The sequence below is a fragment of the Gymnogyps californianus genome, chromosome 13 (genome assembly GCF_018139145.2).
Source record: "Gymnogyps californianus isolate 813 chromosome 13, ASM1813914v2, whole genome shotgun sequence".
In the NCBI taxonomy this organism is placed as follows: Eukaryota; Metazoa; Chordata; class Aves; order Accipitriformes; family Cathartidae; genus Gymnogyps; species Gymnogyps californianus.
In genome coordinates this window covers 17,881,787-17,903,422 of record NC_059483.1, presented here as the reverse complement: position 1 = coordinate 17,903,422, position 21,636 = coordinate 17,881,787, and the positions used below count along the sequence as shown (strand labels likewise).

Sequence of the window (21,636 nt, the reverse complement as noted above, 5' to 3'; positions counted from 1 at the left end):
GCTTGCAATAACATCGATCACCAAACTGTCAGTGAGTCCAGGTGGCTTTGCTTTTCATTACGTGGGTTCTTCTTGCCTATAAACCTTCCAAGGGAAAGATGTCTTTTGAGTTCGCATAGCCTCTAGCAGAACAAGACATTCTAGCAAAGACCTCTGGTAAACAGGCTTGCCAATTTAAAAGTCAGTTAATTCCACAAGCTAATTAATAGAAGACTCAGCTTGTTTGTGTGATCATTTCTGTCTTTCAGGAAATTTAAACAACAAACCTCAATCCTGCACCTACAAGTACTTGCCAGGAGCAGAGGCATTTTGTCTTACTCTAATAATAGAAATGACTTGTCAGGAGAATGCTTTAGGAAGCCTTCCCCACCCCCCACCCCGAATAATAGGACTGCCTGGAAAAAGATCCAAGCTACTTGAGATGCATGCTTCTTAGGAGCACAGACAAGCAAAGTGCAAGCATTAGCTTTAACCCTTTTCAGTGCTTTGGACCGATTCCCTGAAAGCCTGATGCCCAGTGATGTCATGATGGCTGCTGCAGCCAGGCAGTCTGGTGGGAGCACAGCAGAGAAAGTTGCTTCACTGTAGTAGCTTTTCTTATGTGGAGCTTTGAGCAAATTCAGGGAAGCACAGTACAGGCTGGAGTGTGTGTGCTGTTCTCCAGCAGTGGGGAAAAAAAAAAAAGAGAATGAAGAAAAAAGACTATATAGGGCGTTCGCATGTCTTCTGTCCTAACTGCGGTGACAGCATGGCAGTAGACTGCTCATGCCTCTGACTTTACAAACTAAGAAGTAGATCTGTGAGAAACTGAAGTTTCTTTCTCTGTTTAAATCTCTCGCTGACATATCAGAGAAACACAGGGATGACTAGCGTAGGCAAGCAAAGCACCCTTTGAGTGAGTAGAAGGTGAGAACTCACTTTTCTCAGGATCAGAGTTTGCAAAACACACGGAAAACTGGGTAGTGTCTGTCTAATTAAAGCTTTCAGCATATTTGCCTGCAGCCCTTACAAACTAGGGGGAGGTCTGCCCACAGTGTAACAAGCTGCACTGATACAGTATTGTGATAAAAGAAGGTGCCTGAAGGTTGTGAATGCTCTGTGGAATCAATTACCTTGCACTGTGGTAGAAACAGCACAAATAGTTTGATGCTGTGTTCTTATTCAAGTTGCAGAGCAATGTGGGTTTAGTGTGAGGCTGCTTTCTCTGCCCGGAGAAATTGTGTTACGCTTCAGAATGATGGAGGAGAAGGGATGACTCACGAATAGGGGAGTCTGATACAAAAAATGCAAAGAAAGCTCTAATGTTACCAGCCTGGTGTGCTCGTGAACATCTTTGCTTAAATGTCTATTGGGGAGGGGGAGAAGTGGTGTGGAGAGGAGAGCTCTTGTGTGAAGAAAATGACTGGGTACAGCTGCGCTCTAAACCCAAACTTGCCCACTTCTGCTTAAGATAAATGTTACGAGAAATAGATCTCTTGTGCACACAAAGCTCCTTTGGAATGTGTGTGCTTTCAGAAGGGAGATAAGAAGAGACTGTCTGAGTCACAGAAACATTGTTCTCCGTTTTTCAACTGCATCCCTGTCCACAAACTTTGGAGTGTAACAGTGGTATTTCAGCTCATAGAAAGATGGTCTTTTGCCAGAGAGGCCAATAAAAAGTCACAGTATGAATAAGTGCGTAAAAGTGGCTGGAGAGTAAGTGCAGCTTGAAGTACATAGATGTATGATGTTTATGTTAAATTTTATTTTCTAAATGTCATTTGTGTGGAACTTGAAACTTAAATAACGTTTCAGTGTAAACCTAACCAATTCTAACTGTAACTATCTATCCCTTATCACAGAGTCTTCTCATGAAGATTGATGCTTTCCATTATGTCCAGCTGGGGACAGCATATAGGTCTGTCAGTTCTGAAAATCATTTTCTAAATGCCCATATATGCAAAGGTGGATTACTAAATCTGAGCGTATGTTCATGGCATATGGGGTTTTTTTTTTTTGAGCAGAGCACAGTCTCGTCTGGCTTATCCTGTTTGCGCTTGCTTCAAATGCTTACCTGGCATATAATTGCAGGGACTTATTTTTCTCAAGCATTTCAAGCCAAGTGTGGGTGGGAAGACCTGGAGCTTTTTGTAATGGTTAATAACACATCTGGTCACGTACTCTGTGTGATGTCTGAGTTGCAGCTACAGCATGCCTCGGTTAATGTCTGTGAGCAAACAGTGCAACTAGGAAAGGACTCCTCTGTACGTGGTCCACATACGGGCCTGTCTTCTGCAGGCAGGAGTGTATCCCAGCAGTGGTCTGCTGTGCCGTGTCACAAAGCTAAGAGGAGAGTGGTCTGGATGTGCAAATAAAATCTTAAAGCAGTGCAGACATGTCAGTAAAGTAATGACACATCAGAATCTGGGCTCAGTTTAAGGCCTAGGTTGTCCTATTTTTCCTTCTCTTCTGTTGTTCTCCAAGGAGAGCTGGTTGTGCTTTGGAATAAGTGGCTGAAACAGTGCAGAGCAAACTTTTCTCCAAAAAGTTGTGAGACTGGAGACTGGGAAAAAACCTTGCCCCAAAGTGGAATGGGGTTGGTGTGTAAGAAGTAGTAATTCATAGATATCGGTAGCAAAGCTCCAGTAAATCTGTGTTGTATTTCCTGAGCATGGAAGCTAATGTTTTGGGTTTTTTTTCTTGAACTCTGCCCTTTTGCTGTTAAGCTTCAGTTACAGTAAACACTCTAAGAATATTAAGAAGGGAGTTTCATAATCAGAGAGAATTGGCTTCTTTGAGTGCTACCTTTCGGGGGGGAGGAGGAAGAGGGGGTTGTTACTGCCCCATATTTCACTTCAGCTTCATAAAGAGATTTTTAGCAAAAACACAGTTAAGCTTTTTTTTCCCTAGTGTCCTTTTGTAACTATCCTTCTTGGAGTGTCCTTTTCCTGAACTGTCCTTTGCTTTTGAGCAAAACTGAGGCAACTTTTAATTCTCAGAGGCTGCACCGTGATTGAATAGGAAAGGAAAAAGTGAAAGTTGCTGACTGCTTCAGTAAACAGCCATCAAAAATTGTGCAAGAGGCAAAACCTGCAGCAGTCAGATAACTGATGTTCGCAAACGGTACAGCTCATAGCCATACCTGTGATTACAGTGTTTTGGGGAAAAACAGCGATCTCTGTTGAATGATTTAGCGAAGAACTTGTTTTGCTTAGGAAATCTGAATAGGAAGGAAATGTCATTTTCAGAAAGCTCTTTTCCTACACCTTTGCATTTAACAGTGATATACCTCATGGAAGTAACCTCTCCAAAACTAGTTACCCAGTGCTGCCAAAGTCAGGTTGTGGGGCCGATTTGGTGGGGTGGTCCTGTCAGCAGATTGACAGCACACAGAGGGAGGTCTCTGTCTGAACTCTCTGCTGGAATGTGGATAAAGCCCCTCAATTAACTTGAAGGAGCAAACAAGGTATCTGAAAAATGTCTCGGGAAAGATTTTATGTGAATCTTAAGAAACCACAGAGCTGTCAGGTTCTCTGGCTATCTCTTTTGTGCAAGAGAAATGAGTGAGTTTTAGAAAGGAGCCTGTTTGTCCTATCTTCTCTTTCTCTGCAGTTTGTAGCTCTGTGCAGACTGGTGATTACTGACAAACTATTTCTGTTGTTTCGTGTTTAGAGGGCTCAAACCAGTGCCTGATGAAGAGGTAATCGAACTCTACGGTGGTACGCAGCACATCCCCCTGTACCAGATGAGTGACTTCTATGGCAAGGTATTGTAAGCCCTTTACTGCTATGATGCAGCAGCTCTTTTAACAGCTAGGAAAACAGAGTGAATTGTATGAGCATGTAAATGACTCCAGCCTCCCTTGGACTCCAAAGGCTCAGTCCCTAGTGAGCTGCAGTGTGTGTTTTTGTTCTAGTGGGAATTTGCCCCAGAGGTTATTTAGCAGTTTAGCATGTGAAAGTCATCTGTGAAGCTTTCCTAAACACCAGGGCTATTGGCCTAGAGCTGAATGGCTCTGGAGACTGACAGGGAGATGTTCCTTGCTTGTTCCTTGGCCAAATCTAGCTCCCAAGCTACCAGGGCAGCCTGCAGTGATGGTGTTTGCAGTGAGTTGTGGGGGAGGGGTTATGTGTGTGTAGCAGCAGGGTGCTTGCAATGCCTTTCTCTCTTTGGTTTTGGGTAGGGTTTTTTTTCCTTCATGAAAGGGATCCCCCCTCCACACCTCTTCAGACCTACTCAGTGGATATTATTCATAGGGTTGGCATCCATGAGTGTTAGGGAGAGTTTTTTAGGCAGAAAAGCAGTGAGTCACAGTAAAGGACTGAAATTCTGTCCATAGGAGCTGTAGAAATCCTTTGGTTGCCTGAACTAGAGGAAGTTAGGAGAAATTTTTCTTCCTTAAGTGCCCAGTGTGGCGCAGTGGACAAGCGGGGCCATTCACATCCCTTTCCCCCCAGAACTGCTTTGTGTCTTGCCCTTTGTTGGTTCAGTTGCCTTAGGGGAAGCTGGAAGGAGAAGGGCAGGCTTCCTCTGGTAATACCCCTCTGAGTCTGCTGTGTGAAGTCTCCAGCAAGCTCACTTTTTGATTTCTCTCTCTCGGGAACAATTAATCTGAGTGGTTGCTTTCTGGATAAGCATATACTCTGTTTATAGCTCAGTGTTGTTTCCAGCTTTGAAATAGGATGTTTCTGTTTTGAATTTGATACTGTCTGTAAACTGCACTCGATTAGCCTCCCTCTGTGCAACTCTCCTCACTCTTGGCAAACTTGAGATGATTTCACCTTTCTTTTAAAATAATTGTAAACATGAAATCTGCTTCAAGTTGTGGCCTTTTGTGGGACCAGGTGCTCATACCAAGGTGCCTTTCTGTGCTGCTTTGTGCGTACCAGGTGTTCTCTTCTCTCCTGTAGTTTAGTACTGAAAAATTCAGTATAACGTTTGGCCACAGAAGTAGGAATAGCAGCTTATTCTTTGCAAAGAGGTGAATCTTCTCTCCTAATAATGTAATGAACTCCATAAACTAATAGGTGGATCCCAAAGAGAATGAAAGTATATACAACTAATGACACTTGCATCCAGCAATGTCTGCTCAACCTGTGCCACTAACACCTTAGTGGGAAAGCATCTGGGTTAAGATGACTGCTGGTGTGAGCAGGTGCAGTGCAGTGGGTATGGAGTGAGGCTTTAGCGGGGATCTTTGACCTTGTCGTCTTTAGTCTGCCATGCTGATGTTGCTACCTGTGGGTAGCAGGAAGGTCTGCCAGCTCAGTGATTCCAGGCAACAAGACATGAGACAAGTGGGACTGATGTAGCTGAAGTGTGTAAATATTCTCCCTTAAGGGTTTTCTTGATCCTCTGTTGGCAGGAGTGTGTGGACAGCTACCAGCATCCCAATGCCTGCAGTAGGTAGGCACAGGTCTTGCCCAGGGTTAGACAATGCAACTAGTGTGGCTTTTGCTGGCAGGACTAGTGCTGGCCTGTAATGAAGGTGGAGAACTTATGGGTGTTGTGGAAAAAGCATATGTAGTGTTCTTTCTAAAACTACGGTCCAGTTTTCATCCTGACTTGTGTCAATACATCTGCTGTAAGGAAGTTCAGGCCACTAAAGGGAGGGGGGTAGGCTGGACTTGCCTTGTATGATGATGGCATGAGGAACAAAAATGAAATCAGAGTTGACTGCCTACAAGGTAAGTCTTTGCTGTTAACATTGAACATTTAACTGTCTCCTTTATGCTTAAGGTCTTGGTGGGACAGGTCATTGCTCTGCTGCGCTCTGCTAAATCCCATACCTAGTGATTTCAGTAGGAACTACCTGTCTGTGTCCCTCTTGCTTCTTTCCCAGAATCCCTGAACAGGAAAAAAAGGTGGGGGCTGTTTTCAGGAAATTTTGGTTTTGCTAGTGGGAGAAATGTTCCCTTAGCAACCACACATCAAAATGGACAAAGGTCTGTTGAAAGGATTCAGCAAATATTGCGAAGCAGCACCACCGTGTGCAATATGTGGCCCAAACCAGAGGATGTTCTTTGTGTTCTCTTCTGCTGTAGGTCAAGTTGTCCTGTGCTGGCTGGATGGACAGAAATTGTATAACCTTCAGCACACCAACATAGCTTTTGATCGCAGCATTTTTTGGTAACAGACCTCAGACAAAATGCTGTTTTTTATTCCTTTGCCCTTTTGCATCTTCCTTCTTGACCCCGATTTGTGTTGTCCCAATATTGCCTTTAGATAGTGCTGCAAACAGAGTGCTAGTCTCTTGTTCTACCCTTACAAGACCAGACTAAATGGGAGGTGTTACTGTTGTTACATCCTGACATGACAGTGGCGCATGTTTGTCATTAGGCAGCATGTGCCCTCTGTCAGCTTCCACCATGTGTACCTTCTGTTATCTTTTGGATGCTGCTTTCATGTCTGTCTTTCACATAGCTATAATAAATGCCTTCGGATGTGGACCAGTATTATCCTCAAGAGTTGCAACTTCGCAGCTGTCAGTCATGGATTGCTCAAAGCTCACATGCATGATGCAACTGGATTGCCAGGGCACCTATGGTGACCGGGTTCATTGAGAGGTCTATGCATTTCCCAAATTGCTTTTCATATACAAGACCTTAGTAACTGTCCCCTGGGCTGATCTGGTGCTTCCGTGATGAAAGATGAAAAAATTGATTCCAGCTTCAGCTTACCAGTGAGACTCACCATAGTCCTCTGCCCAGGTGGTACATACTGAATAAACAACCTTTATTTTACTGGAAGGCCTCTCTGAAGCCAAAGTTGGCTGTTGACCTACTGATAGGTTTGTGATTGATAGGCAATAAAAATAGCAAATGTATGGGAGAGCTGCCTTGGTTGGGATTTAATTGTCCATTTCCACTTGACTGCTGGGTGGGCTGAAGTTCTTTTTATTCTTCTTCTTTGTGCCCACTCTGGGTTTTCTGTAGTGACTCAAGGGCAGACAGGCATTGACAAACTGCTTGTTGGAGTGATTCTTGCATTGCTATGTGAAACCTCACTGGAATGTGGTTAGAGCAGCTTTGGTGCCCATGTGTCCAGTGTCACAGTGTCCTGGTTTAGATGAGCAATGGGGCACCTCCAGCAAGGGCCATAGCTGCTTCTGTAGCAGTGTTGTCTGTTGGCACCTGTGGTAATGCCAAGAGGCCAGGTGGGAAGCAGAGGGCATGGGGCTGAAATAAAAGCTAGTATCTAGGACTGACTCCCCGCTTCCTCCACCTTCACCCCATGATGTTAATGATGCTGGGTTTGTTTAATGATTTCTGTGAAGGAGAAGTCTCTCTCTTGTCAAATGTTAATGCATAAGGTTAATGTTTTGGTTGAGAAGAGAGGGCTACTTGCTGAGTGGCTGGGACTTTCCACATTAGTGTTTTTCTTTTTGTTAGCCTGGAATATCTTCCAGATGGTACTGGGTGATACCGGTTTCTTTGTTGGCTTGGGGTTTTTTTTGTTTTTTGGGTTTTTTTAAAAGTATTTTTTGTTTAATGTGTCTCATTTTTTTGCTTTCCAGGGTCCATCACTTAAGCAGTTCATGGACATTTTTTCTCTTCCTGAAATGACGCTGCTCTCTTCAGTCATTGATTACTTCATAACTCATGGCATTGAGTTTGACCAGGTGCATCTTTACAAGGATATATCTGTAAGTAAAATGTCAACTGCCCTATAGCTCATAGCACATCAGAATTGTGAGCTCTTTGGCTTGTTAGCACTGGTGAGCTCTGCAGTACCCAAACCTAAGGGGCTGTTAGTGAGTAGCCTAATATGACAGCATTGTTGCCCCTTTAGATTAAAGCATTTGCAGGGAATATTCAAAGCTGTGTTTTCAGAACATGTTAGGTTTCTGTCTGTACTACAGAGTTGGTGTTGCTGTACATTATCTCTTGCAGGAGTGCCTAGGCTGGTTAGGTTGAAGGTCCTTGCGTGGGAAATATGTCACAAAGCTTGTGTAAATGTTTTCTGGTTCTGCAGAATTTAAGCTCTATGTTTTCCTGTTAATATCTCATTTTTCAAAGAGGCTTGGTCTGACCATGTACCAAACAGTTTGCTTTATACAGCGATTGTTGTGAAACACCTGCCCTTGCCTGCTCTGAGAATCCACCCTTTCCCTGTGCAGCTACAAAGTAGTCTGATCCTTTTGGGATGTTTTCCAGCGGGTGACTGTAGCTTTCAAGAGCCAGTTACTCCAGGGTGCTAACTGTGCCCTCCAGCTTCACTCCTGGCATTTGGAAGGGCTGCATGGGATTATCAGCATTGTTAGGGGGTACTGTTTGACTTCTTAGTTAATGTTGTAGGCCAGATGTAAGTGCTTGAGATTTGCTGCCCTGGGTGACTTCTGTTGACAGGTGATGCATCTTCCTTGGTAGCCAAGCCTTAACACATGCCTTTTTCCATGGGGAGGGGTTTTTGATTTGTACCTTGTGGGAATCTTATGCTCATCCACTGGTAGCAGCCCATACATATGCTGTTCAGTCCTCTTGTGCAGGAAATGGAGCTCCAGGTCTGTGCTGCTCCTTTTGTGATAAGGATCCACCCTGTCAGCTTTGCTGCAGCCAAGGATTACAGCTTGCGTTCTGACCTTCTGTTAGTGCTTGATAAGAGCATGCCAGCCAGTTGCCCCCAAGACCTTAACATGTTTCTAGGATGTTAGTTGTTGTAGTTGTTTTTGCTCTTGGGGTGGGAAAAATGAGAAGAGGGGATACAGCTGTCTCCTGAGGCCTTTTGTCAAGGGTGTCTTCTGAACCTTCTTTTGAGGTCAAAATGGACGTGTTCCTGATTGAAATCTTGAGAGCAGGTGGGTGGTTGCCACAGCCTAATACATACTCGATACAGGGCAAATGGTGTGCTCAAGACCCAAAACTCCTGAGTGCTAATCCTGGCATTTGTCTTCACATCCTTTGCTGAGGGATGTGGTCATTCCTGAGGAGTGACTGAGGTAGGCAGAGAAGAGCGCTCCAACAGAAAATCTGTGCCAATGCCGGAAAGCTATACTGAAAAGTCTGGGACTGTCCTGTGCTCTCACCAGAAGAGTTCTTGCTTTTTTCTGTACAATGAGGATAAACAAACATTTTTGCAAATCTTATCCCTTTGCAGTACCCCAGTGCAAGCGCAAAGAAATGGTTTGTGGACACGAGCACAGAGATCCTTCTGTGCCTACACAGACAGGTGTCTGAGAGGACTTGCATAGCCCCAACTGTTATTACAACACAGGCTCACAGTGGGTTAAGACATGTCTAAACCTGACACTCTTCTGTAATTCTTAGGGGTAATCCTGATTGCAGGGCTGTGTGTTTGGCAGCAGGTTGAGTGCTAGAGACACTGCACTGAGTCAAAAGAGCAGACCCTGAGGCAATGTTAAAGGCTGAAGCTGACATGTAAACCAAGTAGTCCTGTCACACCAGTTTGGTTGCTTTGTATTTGAGAGTAAGAACGTACAGTTTACCCTGCTTTCCTTTGGAGGAGTTTTTAAGCCCTGTTTGATGCCTCCCCAGGCTACCGAGATTTTACCTGCAGGAACCTTATAGTTCTCCCCCCCCCCCTTTTTTTTTTTCCTCTTTTGTTTCTTTTGCTTTTTAGGGGGCAGGAGTTTAGGGAAGGAGCACACTGGAATCTTTCTGCTCTGCAAAGGTAGTTTTGATACAAATCCAAAGCGTTCCTTGCTTTTAGTGCCAGTGCTGGTCAAGAGAAAATTGTTTTCTTGTTAGCACTCTTGCTTTTTGTTCAGTTTCTTTCCAATAAAGCAGTCTCTTGGTGAATAAGATGTGACCTCTGCCTTTTTACCATTCAAATCCACATGGTGGAAAGAGACTCCTAAAACTGTTTTGAAGAGGTAACGCCGCCTCCTTCATCGTCCCCCACCTAAGTTGTAAATTCTGGTTCTCTCCCAGCTTTGAAGGAAATGATTTTTGGGGTGACGAGCAGGTTTCACCAGCACTGCCATCAGACCAGGTGACTGTGTGGCATTGTGTGCAAGTGTCACTGTAGCAATGTCAGTGGTGAGTGTGGGAATCCAGTCTGAAACGGCAACTCCCGAAGGAGCACACGTAGTGTAAGAGGGATTTAAGGGTCCTGGGGAAAGGCAGCTTTGTTTACCTGTCTAAATTGTCAGGGATGAAAACGGTACTGTTAAAACAAGCGTTTGCATGTGCAAACACTGCAAAATGTGTTGCTGCTCTGGAAATGGTTTTGTGTATCTGGCATATCTCATTGGATGGAGACTTGGGAAGAATCTCAGTTGGGTGTGTCCAAAAATGTGTTGCATCTTGGCCTCTGGCCTGGAAAATAGAGGATATTTGGATGCCCTTGACAATATCTGTTTTAACTTGCCTTCCTCCTGAAAAGTGGGCAGCTCTGTTTCAGCAAAACCCCCTCGCCCTCCTAGTGGAAGCTTCTGCTCTGCCTGTGCCCACTGGCCATCTGGGGCCGGGAGCTGCTCACCTCTGCTGCTGTTTGCCTCGGCCACGCTCCAATCCTTTGGGTCACATTTGGCAGAGCTTCCACAGGCATAGGGAGGAAGAAAAGCCATCTACTGTATGGGCCAGTACAGTTTTTGGGGCAGTAAATGGTTTTGCAGTTGCACAGTCTTGATTGCCTTGGTAACAGTGTGTTAACATGTACTGGTTTCCAGGAGCAGGAAGGAAGTTGTGCTTTCATGGATAGGTTTTGAGGTTTTTCCCCTTGTACTGCATCAGCTGAGCTAGCCACTGTGGTGTTCTTTTTGGCATGTTGGTGAGCCTCGCTGTACAAGGTCCTCTGCTTGGCATTACTGTAGCTTTTGTTCATTCAGCAAGAAGAGGGGATGTGTCATTACTGTATTGGTCCTCAGTGGTGACAATAGGTTTGCATGCCGGGGAACAGGAATGCCATATGTAAAACTGAAACTTTTTTCCCTGCCCTTTTCTTTAGGATGCTATTAGAGATGTGCATGTGAAAGGAGTGATGTACAAATGGATTGAAAAAGATCTGGGTGAGTTAAATAGAGCTCTGGTGCCAAATCCATTTTGATGTGTCCCATACTATGTGACGTTCTGTGTCAGATGACTGTGTGGGCCCTACACGCAGTCACAGGAGTCAGGAAGACACAGAACTTAATGCAATGCTCGATTGTGGCATGCCTGAAGGCAGCTGAGGGGTAGAGTGGCATTAAGAACCAAGTGGTATTTAGGGTCAGGTGGAGGATCTATTTTAATGGAGGAAACAGCTACATCATTGCTTGTGTTTGTTTTCCTTCAGCTTGTAAGTGAGGGATGACGGTCCTTGGCATGATGTGAACATGCACAGGCACCATCTGGGAAGGCTTCCTGGTCATTCAGGGGAAAGCAAGCTCCTGGTAGCAACATGGCCTGGAGTGGCTGTGCCTGTCCCTTGTGACGGTTTGGTATCAACCCTCTTTTTTGCCAGCCTTTTCAGTTCCTCAGTCTTTCTCTTCCCTCTAGATGGGATTGATGAGGATGAGGAAGGCCATTTTGTCACCATGGTGGTTCACTACTTGCCTGCCTGAGGTGGATCTAACTCAGGCCTTTTGCATCCCTAGCGGTATAGAGGCTAGGTTTGGTTTTGTTTTTAAAGAAATGTGGTCATGACTTATGCCAAAATTTTTTGATTGATGATGTCTGTTTTATTCCGATATAGAACAGTATATTCTACACGGGGATGAAATCTATGCTGTGCTTAACCGACTGGTGAACCACAAGAAGAAACTCTTCCTCATTACAAACAGTCCCTTTAGCTTTGTGTGAGTACCGTTATTGCACATCGATGGGTCACCACGGCACAGCAAGAGCTGTGCAGTGCGGTCTCTCCTGTGAGCATCTGAAAGTTGTACGCTAGAGGTTTTTGTGGCAATAGTCATGAGTGCGCTCTCTGGGAACTGCTTGTGGTGAATGTTGCACCCCACAGCTCTCTCTACATCGACTCTCACTTTTTGAAGAAGATACGAGGCTGTGGCTGGCCACAACGTTACAGAGCTGCCACTTTGGATTACCTCTAGCAGCTTTTGCTGCATCCCAGACTTCTCTGGACTTCCCATCGTACAGGAGAAAGGGTGGGACAGCTTGAAACAGTCAAGGTGCTACATCAATACTCCATGCAATGAGACAAGCCTTGAGGGACTCACAAATCTCTATGCTTTCTTCTCTGTTACTGAAATGAGAGTAAATTTAGGACAGACTGTTGTAAAGATGCAGTGCTGGGTGAAAGAGAGTACTGGATCTGTTAACTTTTCTGTTCCTTTGCCCTTAGGGACAAAGGAATGAAACACATGGTTGGCAAGAACTGGCGGGACTTATTCGACATGGTCATTGTGCAAGCTGACAAGCCCAACTTCTTCACTGATCGGCGGAAGTACGTGTCCTGGGGCAATACTGCACTGCTGCACGTGGGCCTGAGGTTTTGGGCCCTCCTCCCTGGAGTAAATGGCTCCTTTTACCTTCCAAAAGAGTAGTGGTTTTCTAAGCATAATCTAGGTCCAGTAGGCACCCAGCCTTCTGCTGTCCTCTCAGATACTCTCTGAGGAGATGAAAACTGACCAGTCTGGGAATAAGTGGATAGAATGGGTAGTGCCAAGCAGAAAGTGTGTTTCTAAAATTGGCTGTCTTAAGCCTCATCAGTTTTGTCATGATCTGGGTTTAACTTAGATTTTTAGGGGTAATAATGTACTTAAATCTTTAGAAAGAAAAGAGTAGAATGGTGTGTATGAGGGCTGGCCATTTCTTGGCTCTAGGTCTTGAGAGTGTGCCAAAATATTTCCTTTTCCTGTTCCCCATAGCAAATATCTATGTGGTTTGGGTTTTTTTTTGTTGTTTGGGTTTTTTTTTTTGTTACTGGTTACATGCTGTTTGGTAATTGGCAGCTCTGAAAGTCTTTGTACGTGGCAGCTGCGTTTTGTGGTCAGTTGGGAGCTGCCAAGGGACTAGTTGATAGGCAAGCTGCTGTCCTCGCTTTGCTCTTTGGATTATTTGCTTTGGGAACTTGCGTTTGCTTTGTTGCCTCAATTTACGACTGACCAGGAATTACTGCCCTTGAGGGAGAGGTCTGTTCTTTCCTCTTTTATGTATCTTCTTCCCCCACTTTTCCCAGGCCACTAGCATAAACAGGAGTAAATGTACGAAATGGCTTTATAAGCTGTGCTGACCTGGTTAAAGGTTTTCTTCATGGGATGTAGGTGAAATGTCTTACAAATGTAGCCTGGAGCTATGATGCTCTGGCCCTCTAGGAGATAAAACCTTATGGCTGCATGGCGCCTAAGGCCCACTCGTGTAGTGGGCCACTGGAATGACATGGCACATACATCCAAGGTGAGGGGAACCTCCTGATGGTGAGCTGTAGTGAACTGTGGAGTGTTTTCTCTGAGGGAAAACGCAGGTGTGCACTGGAGACCACTCGTGGTTGAGGAGCCCCTTGCCCGGGTAGGCTGTAGAGTTCATGGTGGGAGGCTGGAGTCCTTCTGCCCTATGGCAGCTCAGGATCATACAATACTCCTGGATGAGATTGTGCTCTGCTTGCAGCAGGAGCAGCTTCATACCAAGGCTTTTGATCCCGGAGCTCACAGCTTGGAACTCTTATCCCAAGAAGGAGCAATGTTCCCATTGAGCATAAATGTTCATGGGGGTCAAGTAACTTAAGCCTTGTTTTGCTGCTTCTGTCCAAGTGGAAGGTAACCAGGCAAGCCCTCAGGAACAACAGGAGCCAGCTCAGGTCAGCTGCCGAGATCAGCATGGAGACTGCTTTCCATCCGCTCTGCAGACTGCTTTATCCTATTAAGACATTCCACGGTCTCTGTTGGGCTGGGGCGTAGCCAGACTGGAACAGGACGCAAAGTGTTTCATGGCAAAGCCTTCTTGGCCTTAGCATTTCAGAGGGAGTCTTTATTATTATTATTATTCTTTTCCTCTTCTCTGTATCTGAAAAGCAAGAAGCGTTGTTAGGGATATTGGCATGAAATGGTTACAGTCAATGGAAGCATTTTTGAAAAGATATTCCCTGTCACACTTTGTCTTCCCCTGAGAAAATAGTGCAGAAGGCCCAGAAGGTCACTTCTCACGTAGAGCTTTTATTATGAGTTGTTACATAGGTAAACAAGTTTTCCGATTCAAATGTTGTGGTTGCTGGGTAACAATCACCAAAAATCAAAAGAAGTTGACATCTCCCCCCTTTTTTTCCAGACCTTTTCGAAAACTGGATGATAAAGGCTCACTGCAGTGGGACAAAATAAACCAACTGGAGAAAGGAAAGATCTACAAAGAGGTAAAGTGAATGTGTGCATAAGGGGTATGAAGCAAGAATCTGAAATGGTGGGGACTTATAAGACACCTGCAGTTTTGCAAGTCACTGGAAAAGCCTGGAAGTCACTGGAAAACAGGCAATCTGCTTAGTTGGGGTGGGGGAAAATGATGGGTTCTTCTGTAGGTCACTTGTGGATGTTTGATGTTTGAAAAGTGAAAAATGGAAGTCCTTGAAAAGAGTGCCTGTGATAGTTAGAGGGCATTTGTAAGAAGACATGCTCTAGGCTCTGTGTGCTGCGCTGGCTGGTGGCAGTGAGAGATGCCCTTTGTCCACATGCAGAGAGCTCTTGCTGGCCTGGTAGGGCACTGTCCCCCTGAATGCTTTCAGCATGTCTCTTGGCATGCTGTGGAGCAATAGCCTTGCTATTTGCATGCCTCTGAAAAGTCTTTCAGCTTCTGCTGGGATGTAAGCATTAGAATAAAGGGTCTTTTCCTATATCGGAAAGCCCTGCCAAGGCCTGTGTTGCCTGTCAGTGCGCAATAAACCGACCTCTGAGAATGGTGAGAGATGCTTCATGCCAGGTATAGAAAAGGCTGCTCTCCTGGCAATCACAGCTTTTTACAGTTGCAGGAGGCAGCGCTGAAATAAGGTATAACAGAGCTGCCTGGTAGGAAAACTTTCTGTCTGCAGCTCTGAAACAGTTTCCTACGCAGCTCCGTGTAGGTCGTGCTGCGGAAAGGTGTGCAATGGGAGTGATGTATTCCACCCAGCTCAACAGGGCTTGGCATTAGAGATGGAGGGACAGGGACAAGGCGGGGAAAAAGCAGAGCAGGGCCAGTTAACTTAGGGTGTTGGGTGCTTGCCTTTCTGCCCCGGAGGACTTGTGCTGAGTTATGTCTGCCAGGCTGAGTTTTTCCCTGCTGCTGCCCTGTTTGCGTGAGAAGGGGTAGTAGAGAAACATCCTCTGCATCTGTAGCAGGGGTCAGTGAATGCCCCCTGCCCCAGCGTACAATGAAACCTTCACCCTAGGAGCTCTGTTCTGACATTGTCCAGCGTGGCCAATAGTGCAGTTTTCCCTTGGCTCTTCTGATGTCCTGGTCCTGAAATTCTTGTCCTGGAGGGGCTCCCAAGAGTGTGGTAGTTCAGGGTAAAAAGGCAGAGCTCTCTGCCATCTGATGTGTATGCAAAGATCTTCCACGTCTCAGTCCAAATTGTCTTCCATAAGGTTGGAAAAAGTGGACTTGTGGAGGAGGGAATAGAGAAACAAGGGTGATCAAATAGGGTACAAAGCCTGGCTCCTGTCTCTGTCCCCTTCCTGAAGGACAAGCATGTCCAAAGGATGGGCTGTAACTCTGAACTTGCTGCCTTGGGATGTTCTCCTTGCAGCTGGTCTGTCCCCTGAGAACAAGTTGCCTCTGGCTTTAGGACGGGTTGTTCTTGGTTATGTGAGCTGTCCAGTCCCACGGGAAGAAACTGTTAGTGAGATCACGGTCAAGTAGCTGGGACCTGACCTGTGGTAGAAAAGTAGGTCATGTCCTTGAGCAGTGCTGTTGGGAAGCCTCTGGCCTGTCCGATGGGTCTGTCAAAGTGCTCTGCTAGCATCCCATCCTCTGCCAAGAGCTAGGAACATGCAAGTAGAGCTCATACAAAGTCTCTCTCCCATGGGCAAACTTTCCCAGTGGGTTAGCACAGCCATGGGGTTTATTGCTGAATTAAATCCTGCTCTTGACCACCTACATCTTGTGGGCACAGGCTGCTCACCCAAGTGAATGGTGCATTGAGGAAGGGAAAAGATGAGGGAGGAAGGAGGGATGGGTAGGATTTTGGGCTCCTCTCCAGTTCTTCCCCACCACAATGTTCATCTGACTGCTTCAAGATTGTTGCCTAACTGTGGTTCTTGGGATGTTACAGAGTGTGTATCCTGGTTGTAGTCCACCCTGTCCCCAGCATTTCTGGTTTCTTGGAGTGCCACAATATGCTTCTTTCTGGCAAGTGTTAGTGGCCATGGACCTTGCTGTGCTGGTGATGTTGCTGGAGGTCTCTGAGCTGACTTGTTCCTGTCCCCTGAAGCACAGCTGTATGGCGGTTGTGCTGTGGGTATCTCATACGAACGGGACCTCAGAGGCTGGTGTTTTGCATTGGGAACTGGGAAGTTCAAGTGATGGCCCTCTAGTCCCTCCTTTCTCATAGATGTGGTGTTTTCTGTTTGTGGCACGTATGTACTCCCATCCCTCTCCTAGTCTGCAATCTCAGGAGGGGAGGAGAACAGCCAGCTCCTGGAGGTCATGTAACAGGTCTGTGGCTCAGTGGAGGTCCAAGCGCAAGCTTCCCGCTTGTCAGGTGCTCTGCTGTTTGAGGTGACTGGAGCACAGCAAAAGGACCATCCTCCTCCCAAGGCTGTGGTCCATTTCCCTGCTCTGCCAGTGGCTTCCTGAGCAACCCTCAAGCGAACAGCAGCAATGTCGTGTCCAAGAAATGCAGAGGCCTGCCTGGTCCTGTGTTTCTGTGCTGTTAAGGGAAGTCTGCACAGCTCCAGTGATGCTGCAGCAACAGGAGGCCCAGCACTCTGGTTCTGGGCACCCTGTGCAGTGCATACAGCATGTGGCCAAATGCAGGGCTGCAGGCTGTTGTGGGAGCTGGCTTGTGTTTGGGGGTTTTCTGTCCAGGAGGGTGCTCCTTCCTGGCACTGGAGACTGGCTGGAGAGATTGCTGCCCAGTGGCTCGCAGGTTTGTGTTGATTGCTTGTGCTGGCACAGTCTAGTCTGCTGGCGTTGATGGGGCCCTTTCCTTTCCTAGTGGATTTTGTTTCCATTGTGACTCATGTGGAAAACTTGTGTGGAGATGGAAGGGGGGTCCCTGAAGTCTCCTCTGTCTGCGGATGGATGTTTGGAAGGCCTTGGAAGCTGCTCTGTGCTGTGCTTTAGCTGGTGCTTTGGGGTTTGGTTTGTTTTACTTAGCTGTGAATCTGCCCAAGCTGCCTGGCTTTTTGGCTTGGTTAAGCAATTCCTGTGAACACGTGGGTGGTGGTAATCTTTCGGGTTGGGATGGTGGTTAGTGATGTGAGAACAGCCTCAAGTGCTCCTGACTCCGAAAGCCTTGCATGATGGTGCTCACCTTACCTCTGATACACCCTGTGAGGTGAAATCATTATCACTTGAGCCCAACAAGTTCTGAACCCAGAACACTTGGGGTTCTTTCTGTTCATTGCTCAGGCTTTTCTAATTTGGGCGTCTTTCACTTTTGGCCTCTAAACTGCCTTCTTTTGTTGCCTTGACTTTAGTCCTCTTGACTTGCTGTGCCCTACAGCACAGAACTTCCCCTAATTCCCTATTGGGTTCAGAAGAGTTTCTGCCTTTTTCTGTAGCCTAAGAAAAGCTGAGGGATGTACAGGGGGGTTGTCACATGGGAAGAAAGAGAAATAAGGTGGGGAAGGACAGAAACCTCTGGGTTTGGATGGTGGGGGAGCGAGCAGGTTGACATCTCATGAGAGTGCTTGCATCTGCATGTGGTAAGGTGGCACGTCCAGTTGCGTTGACAGCGCTGCTGGGGTAGCTGCTCAGTACCATGCAGTGAGGACGGAGGCGTTTGGCCTGTAACCACATTGCTACCTGTGCTCCTTTTACTTGCAGGGTAACCTCTTTGATTTTCTGAGGCTGACAGGCTGGCGTGGGTCCAAAGTGCTCTACTTTGGTGACCATCTGTACAGCGACCTTGCGGTAAGTGAAAAGGTCTCTGCTCTCCAGTGAGGTGGGAGCAAGCCTGTGTGACTGTTGTGGTTGCAGCTGTGTTGGAGTGTAAGGCAGGGCCCTGATCTGAGTGCTCAGGTCTCTGCTATGCTGTGCTGGCTGCTCTGCAGGCTGTGGCTTTCGGGGCACACATAGGACACATAAGCATCCCCAGTCTGCTGTCAGGCAGAAGCAAGCGGTAGAGAAAGGGCTCCTGAAGTACTTTCTGCGGGTAAAGAACATCTGTTGGTCTGAATTCGAGAGCCCTTTGTGTGGATCCCACATTTCTAGGTCCCTCACGCAGCTGATCCTGGTGGCCAGGAGATGGCTGTTACTGGCATGACCTGGCATGGGCCATGGATGCCTGTCCTCTGGGAATCTATAATGGGAACAGACCACTCTTCTAGGAAACAGGGTTGTGTTTGGCTTTCAATCTTTATGTTGAATTCTTGGTTATTTTTTCACCCTGACCTCTAGGACCTCATGCTGCGTCACGGCTGGAGGACTGGAGCCATCGTTCCTGAACTGGAGACGGAGATTCGGATCATAAACACAGAGCAGTACATGCACTCCTTGACCTGGCAGCAGGCTCTGACGGGGCTGCTAGAGAGAATGCAGGTAAACAGCTCCTGTCTGAGCGGGACGGGTAATATGCTGCCTTCTGAGTCTGCGATTTGGGCTTAGCATGGGAATCGGGGGATGTACCATCTTGCCTGTGTTCTCAAAAACATCTCCTCCTCCTCCTGGTGCAGTGGACTCATGGGTTTGTGAGTTACAGTGGAAACGGGGGGGAGCTGAGGTGTGGCCTGCAGGACTGACGCAACATGGTGCTTTCTGCTGTTGTCTTTGCAGATGTATCAGGATGCGGAGTCAAAGCAAGTATTGCTGGAGTGGATGAAGGAAAGGCAGGAGATCAGGTGAACGTTGTCCCCCTTGCTCTTGAGGGCTCTTGGGGGCTCCCAGGCCTGCACTGGGCCTGTTTTGTAACCTGTTTTGGGGACAGTGGTGCTGCAGGCCTGTGGGCCTCCCTGGTGTCACTTGTCTGGGGGAAGGGAAGCAGCAGTGCAGCCCTGCAGCGTGGGAAGTTGGACTGGTTTGAAGGCAAGGTGGGAAAAGGGAGGTGGTGTCGCCCTGTGCTGGGAGGGGGTGATGGGCTGTCTGCTACTGCAGCTCCTGGCACTGTGGGTGGGTCCCTGCCCGTAACAGATACAGTAACAAGGAAGAGTAAGAGTGCATTGAATATTTATCACAGTCTCACTGCACAGGGACTGGTCTGCATTGCAGCCTGGGTGGGAGGGTACTTAGGGTGATCCCAAAACATCTTCTGGGAGTGGGGTGGCCCAGGGCTAAGGGATTGGAGGAGGAACCTGGGACCCTGGCTTCTTACCTAGAGCACCATCTCCTTCCTCTCAGGTCGCTGACGAAGAACCTGTTCAACCCCCAGTTCGGAAGCATCTTCCGCACCTTCCACAACCCCACGTATTTCTCTCGACGGCTGGTGCGGTTCTCCGATATTTACATGGCTTCCATCAGCTGCCTGCTGAACTACGACGTGAATTTCACCTTCTACCCCCGGCGCACCCCTCTGCAGCACGAGGCTCCACTCTGGATGGATCAGCTCTGCACAGGCTGCATGAAAACCCCCTTCCTGGAGGAGATGGTGCATATCCGGTGAAGGGCCAGGTACTCCGGGCAACAGCACAGTTTGAGTCTGTACGTGGGGCCAGGCTCCTTGGCCAGCAGCACCTCTGTCTACCACTAAAGGGCGTTTGACACTTACGTATGTGTGTAGATGGTGTGTTTATTTTTTTCCCTTTGCTGGTTCCATCCCTTTCCCTGAGGTGCTTTGCAGGCGGGACAGAGGATGGATGCTTGTTCTGGGCCATAAAAGTTAGCTGCAGGGAGTCCTCTGTAGGAGTAGGTGAGATGGAGAGCCAGTGCTGGTGGTGGGAAGCTGCCGTTCCCTGCTCTGTGCCCAGAGCAGTGGCTCAGAAATGGAGTCTTGAGTCTCCGGTGCTTGGTGAGCACAACGCGGGTTCCCACAGGAGGTGTGACAAGGTCTGTCAGGTCTGTAGCTGCCCCGACAGGTACTACAGCGTGAGTAGTTCTGCAGGTGGACAGTGAGGGGACAGGGTTGCTGACTGGGCAACCAGTGAAGTGCATCAGTGACTCCATCACAGATGACAAAGTACCATCAGCAGTGTTACCTATCCAGAACTGATATCAGCAGCCTCAGCCTCATCCCGCTCCCTGCCAGACTGGTCTGTCCAGCTGGTGCCTCTGGTAGGTAACTGTTAGTTAAATGTGCAGGATGTGCAAGTCCTGGGTGAGAGCTGGATGTGAGTAGGTCAGAAGGTCGAAAAACAAGTATTTGGTGGCATGCCTGTTTTTTGAGTAAGCTTAGTGTATTTTTTTGGGTTTGGTGCCATGTGACATCAATATTGTGGCAGTTGATGCAGTATGGTCTGTTGGGACATGTGCAGCCTTTCAGGGAAGGTGTAGGGTTGTCAGCAGAGGTGGTGGCCTTCCACCTGTGTTTGCCAGGATGTGGCCTAAGGTGTATGGAGGGGCTGGTGAGGATGTCCTGGGGGGAGGCGCAAGCGTGAAGTGCTGCTGGGTGTCATGGCTCAGAAAAGGGAGTGTGGCCTGCAAAGCACTGTAGTGCCTCCTGAGGAGGAGGAGGAGGAAGGAGAGGAAAGAGGTGATAGTAGCGATGCCAGAGCATAGAGGACTGGGGACAAGGGTGATGGCCTGGAGGCCCAGGCAGGTCAGAGCTGCTTTGGGATGTGAGGGGCAGAAAGTAGGTTCTTCACCCGGCTCGGGGCCATGCTGTTCTTGGCCAGGCTTGTGCCAGGCAGGGTGTTGAGGAGGCATAAAGGGGCTGTTTGTTAGGTGGGTAGGGGTTGTTGAGAGTTTGGGGCACCCTGATGCTGGCTGGCCCTGGGAAACAGGAGAAAATCATGCCATCGGAAAGCTGAGTGTGTGGGAAGCTGATGGCTATGGGGTGAAGGGGTAAGAGGTGTCCCTGGGGGGGGTGGGGAGTATCTGTGAGGGCCCCAAAGCATGTGGGAGATGAGTAATGTGGCTGCTCTCACTGGAGACAGGCATGCAGGGGCAGTCAGGGGATGTTTGAAGGCAGAGCTCTTGGTGCAGGCTCTGGAGATGTTGGTTGCCCTTGTCCACCACCGCCTCCTCTCACTGCTGCACCATTTGCAGATGGCAACAAGGGTGACAGTGCCAGCTTGGTCTCAGGGGCGGGCAGGGTTGAGGTCACAGGTACGGGAGAGAGGGAACAAGGAATAGATGCACGTCCTGTGCTGGGTCTCACAGTGAGCGGGCAAGGAAATGGGTGAGCAACTGCAGAGTGTGCATGATGGCTTGTCAGGACACACAGTGTGTCCGTGTGGTAGGTAAGGGCTGTTGGTTTATGGGAGAGGCTGGGGGATTAGCATGGGGGCAGGCACGGGTTGCTTGTGAGCACTGGGCTGCAGCAATTGCTATATGGGATGAGTGTTGCCAATGTGGGGTGCAGCCAAGGGAGAGGAACCAGGTCAGTGTGGCGGACCCTCTGCCAGAAAACTCCTCAGAGAAAGGCACTGAAGTACAACGTGTAAGTGTAAGCAACCCTCAGTGAGACACCCCCCCACCCTCCCTTTTCTCCCCAACGTTCCTCCCCGGCAGTGTGCCAGGCTGGCCCATCAGCCGG

General features: G+C 47.8%; 1 protein-coding gene across 2 annotated transcripts in view; it reads left to right on the top strand.

Moving 5' to 3' along the window:
* The window catches only part of NT5DC2 (5'-nucleotidase domain containing 2), a 30,318-nt gene extending 9,381 nt beyond the window's left edge, over positions 1-20,937 (top strand). Inside the window, exons 4-15 of one of the 2 annotated variants that reach the window (XM_050904474.1) lie at positions 1,842-1,897; positions 3,652-3,745; positions 6,678-6,689; positions 7,496-7,624; positions 10,888-10,948; positions 11,614-11,716; positions 12,223-12,324; positions 14,145-14,226; positions 17,835-17,921; positions 18,408-18,548; positions 18,783-18,847; positions 19,344-20,937. In XM_050904474.1, coding sequence (XP_050760431.1) covers positions 1,842-1,897; positions 3,652-3,745; positions 6,678-6,689; positions 7,496-7,624; positions 10,888-10,948; positions 11,614-11,716; positions 12,223-12,324; positions 14,145-14,226; positions 17,835-17,921; positions 18,408-18,548; positions 18,783-18,847; positions 19,344-19,605 — 1,194 coding nt within the window. In that variant the 3' untranslated portion in view covers positions 19,606-20,937. The remainder of the gene's footprint in view (positions 1-1,841; positions 1,898-3,651; positions 3,746-6,677; positions 6,690-7,495; positions 7,625-10,887; positions 10,949-11,613; positions 11,717-12,222; positions 12,325-14,144; positions 14,227-17,834; positions 17,922-18,407; positions 18,549-18,782; positions 18,848-19,343) is intronic. The other variant, XM_050904473.1, reaches the window with a different exon arrangement.
* Positions 20,938-21,636: the final 699 nt, after the last annotated feature.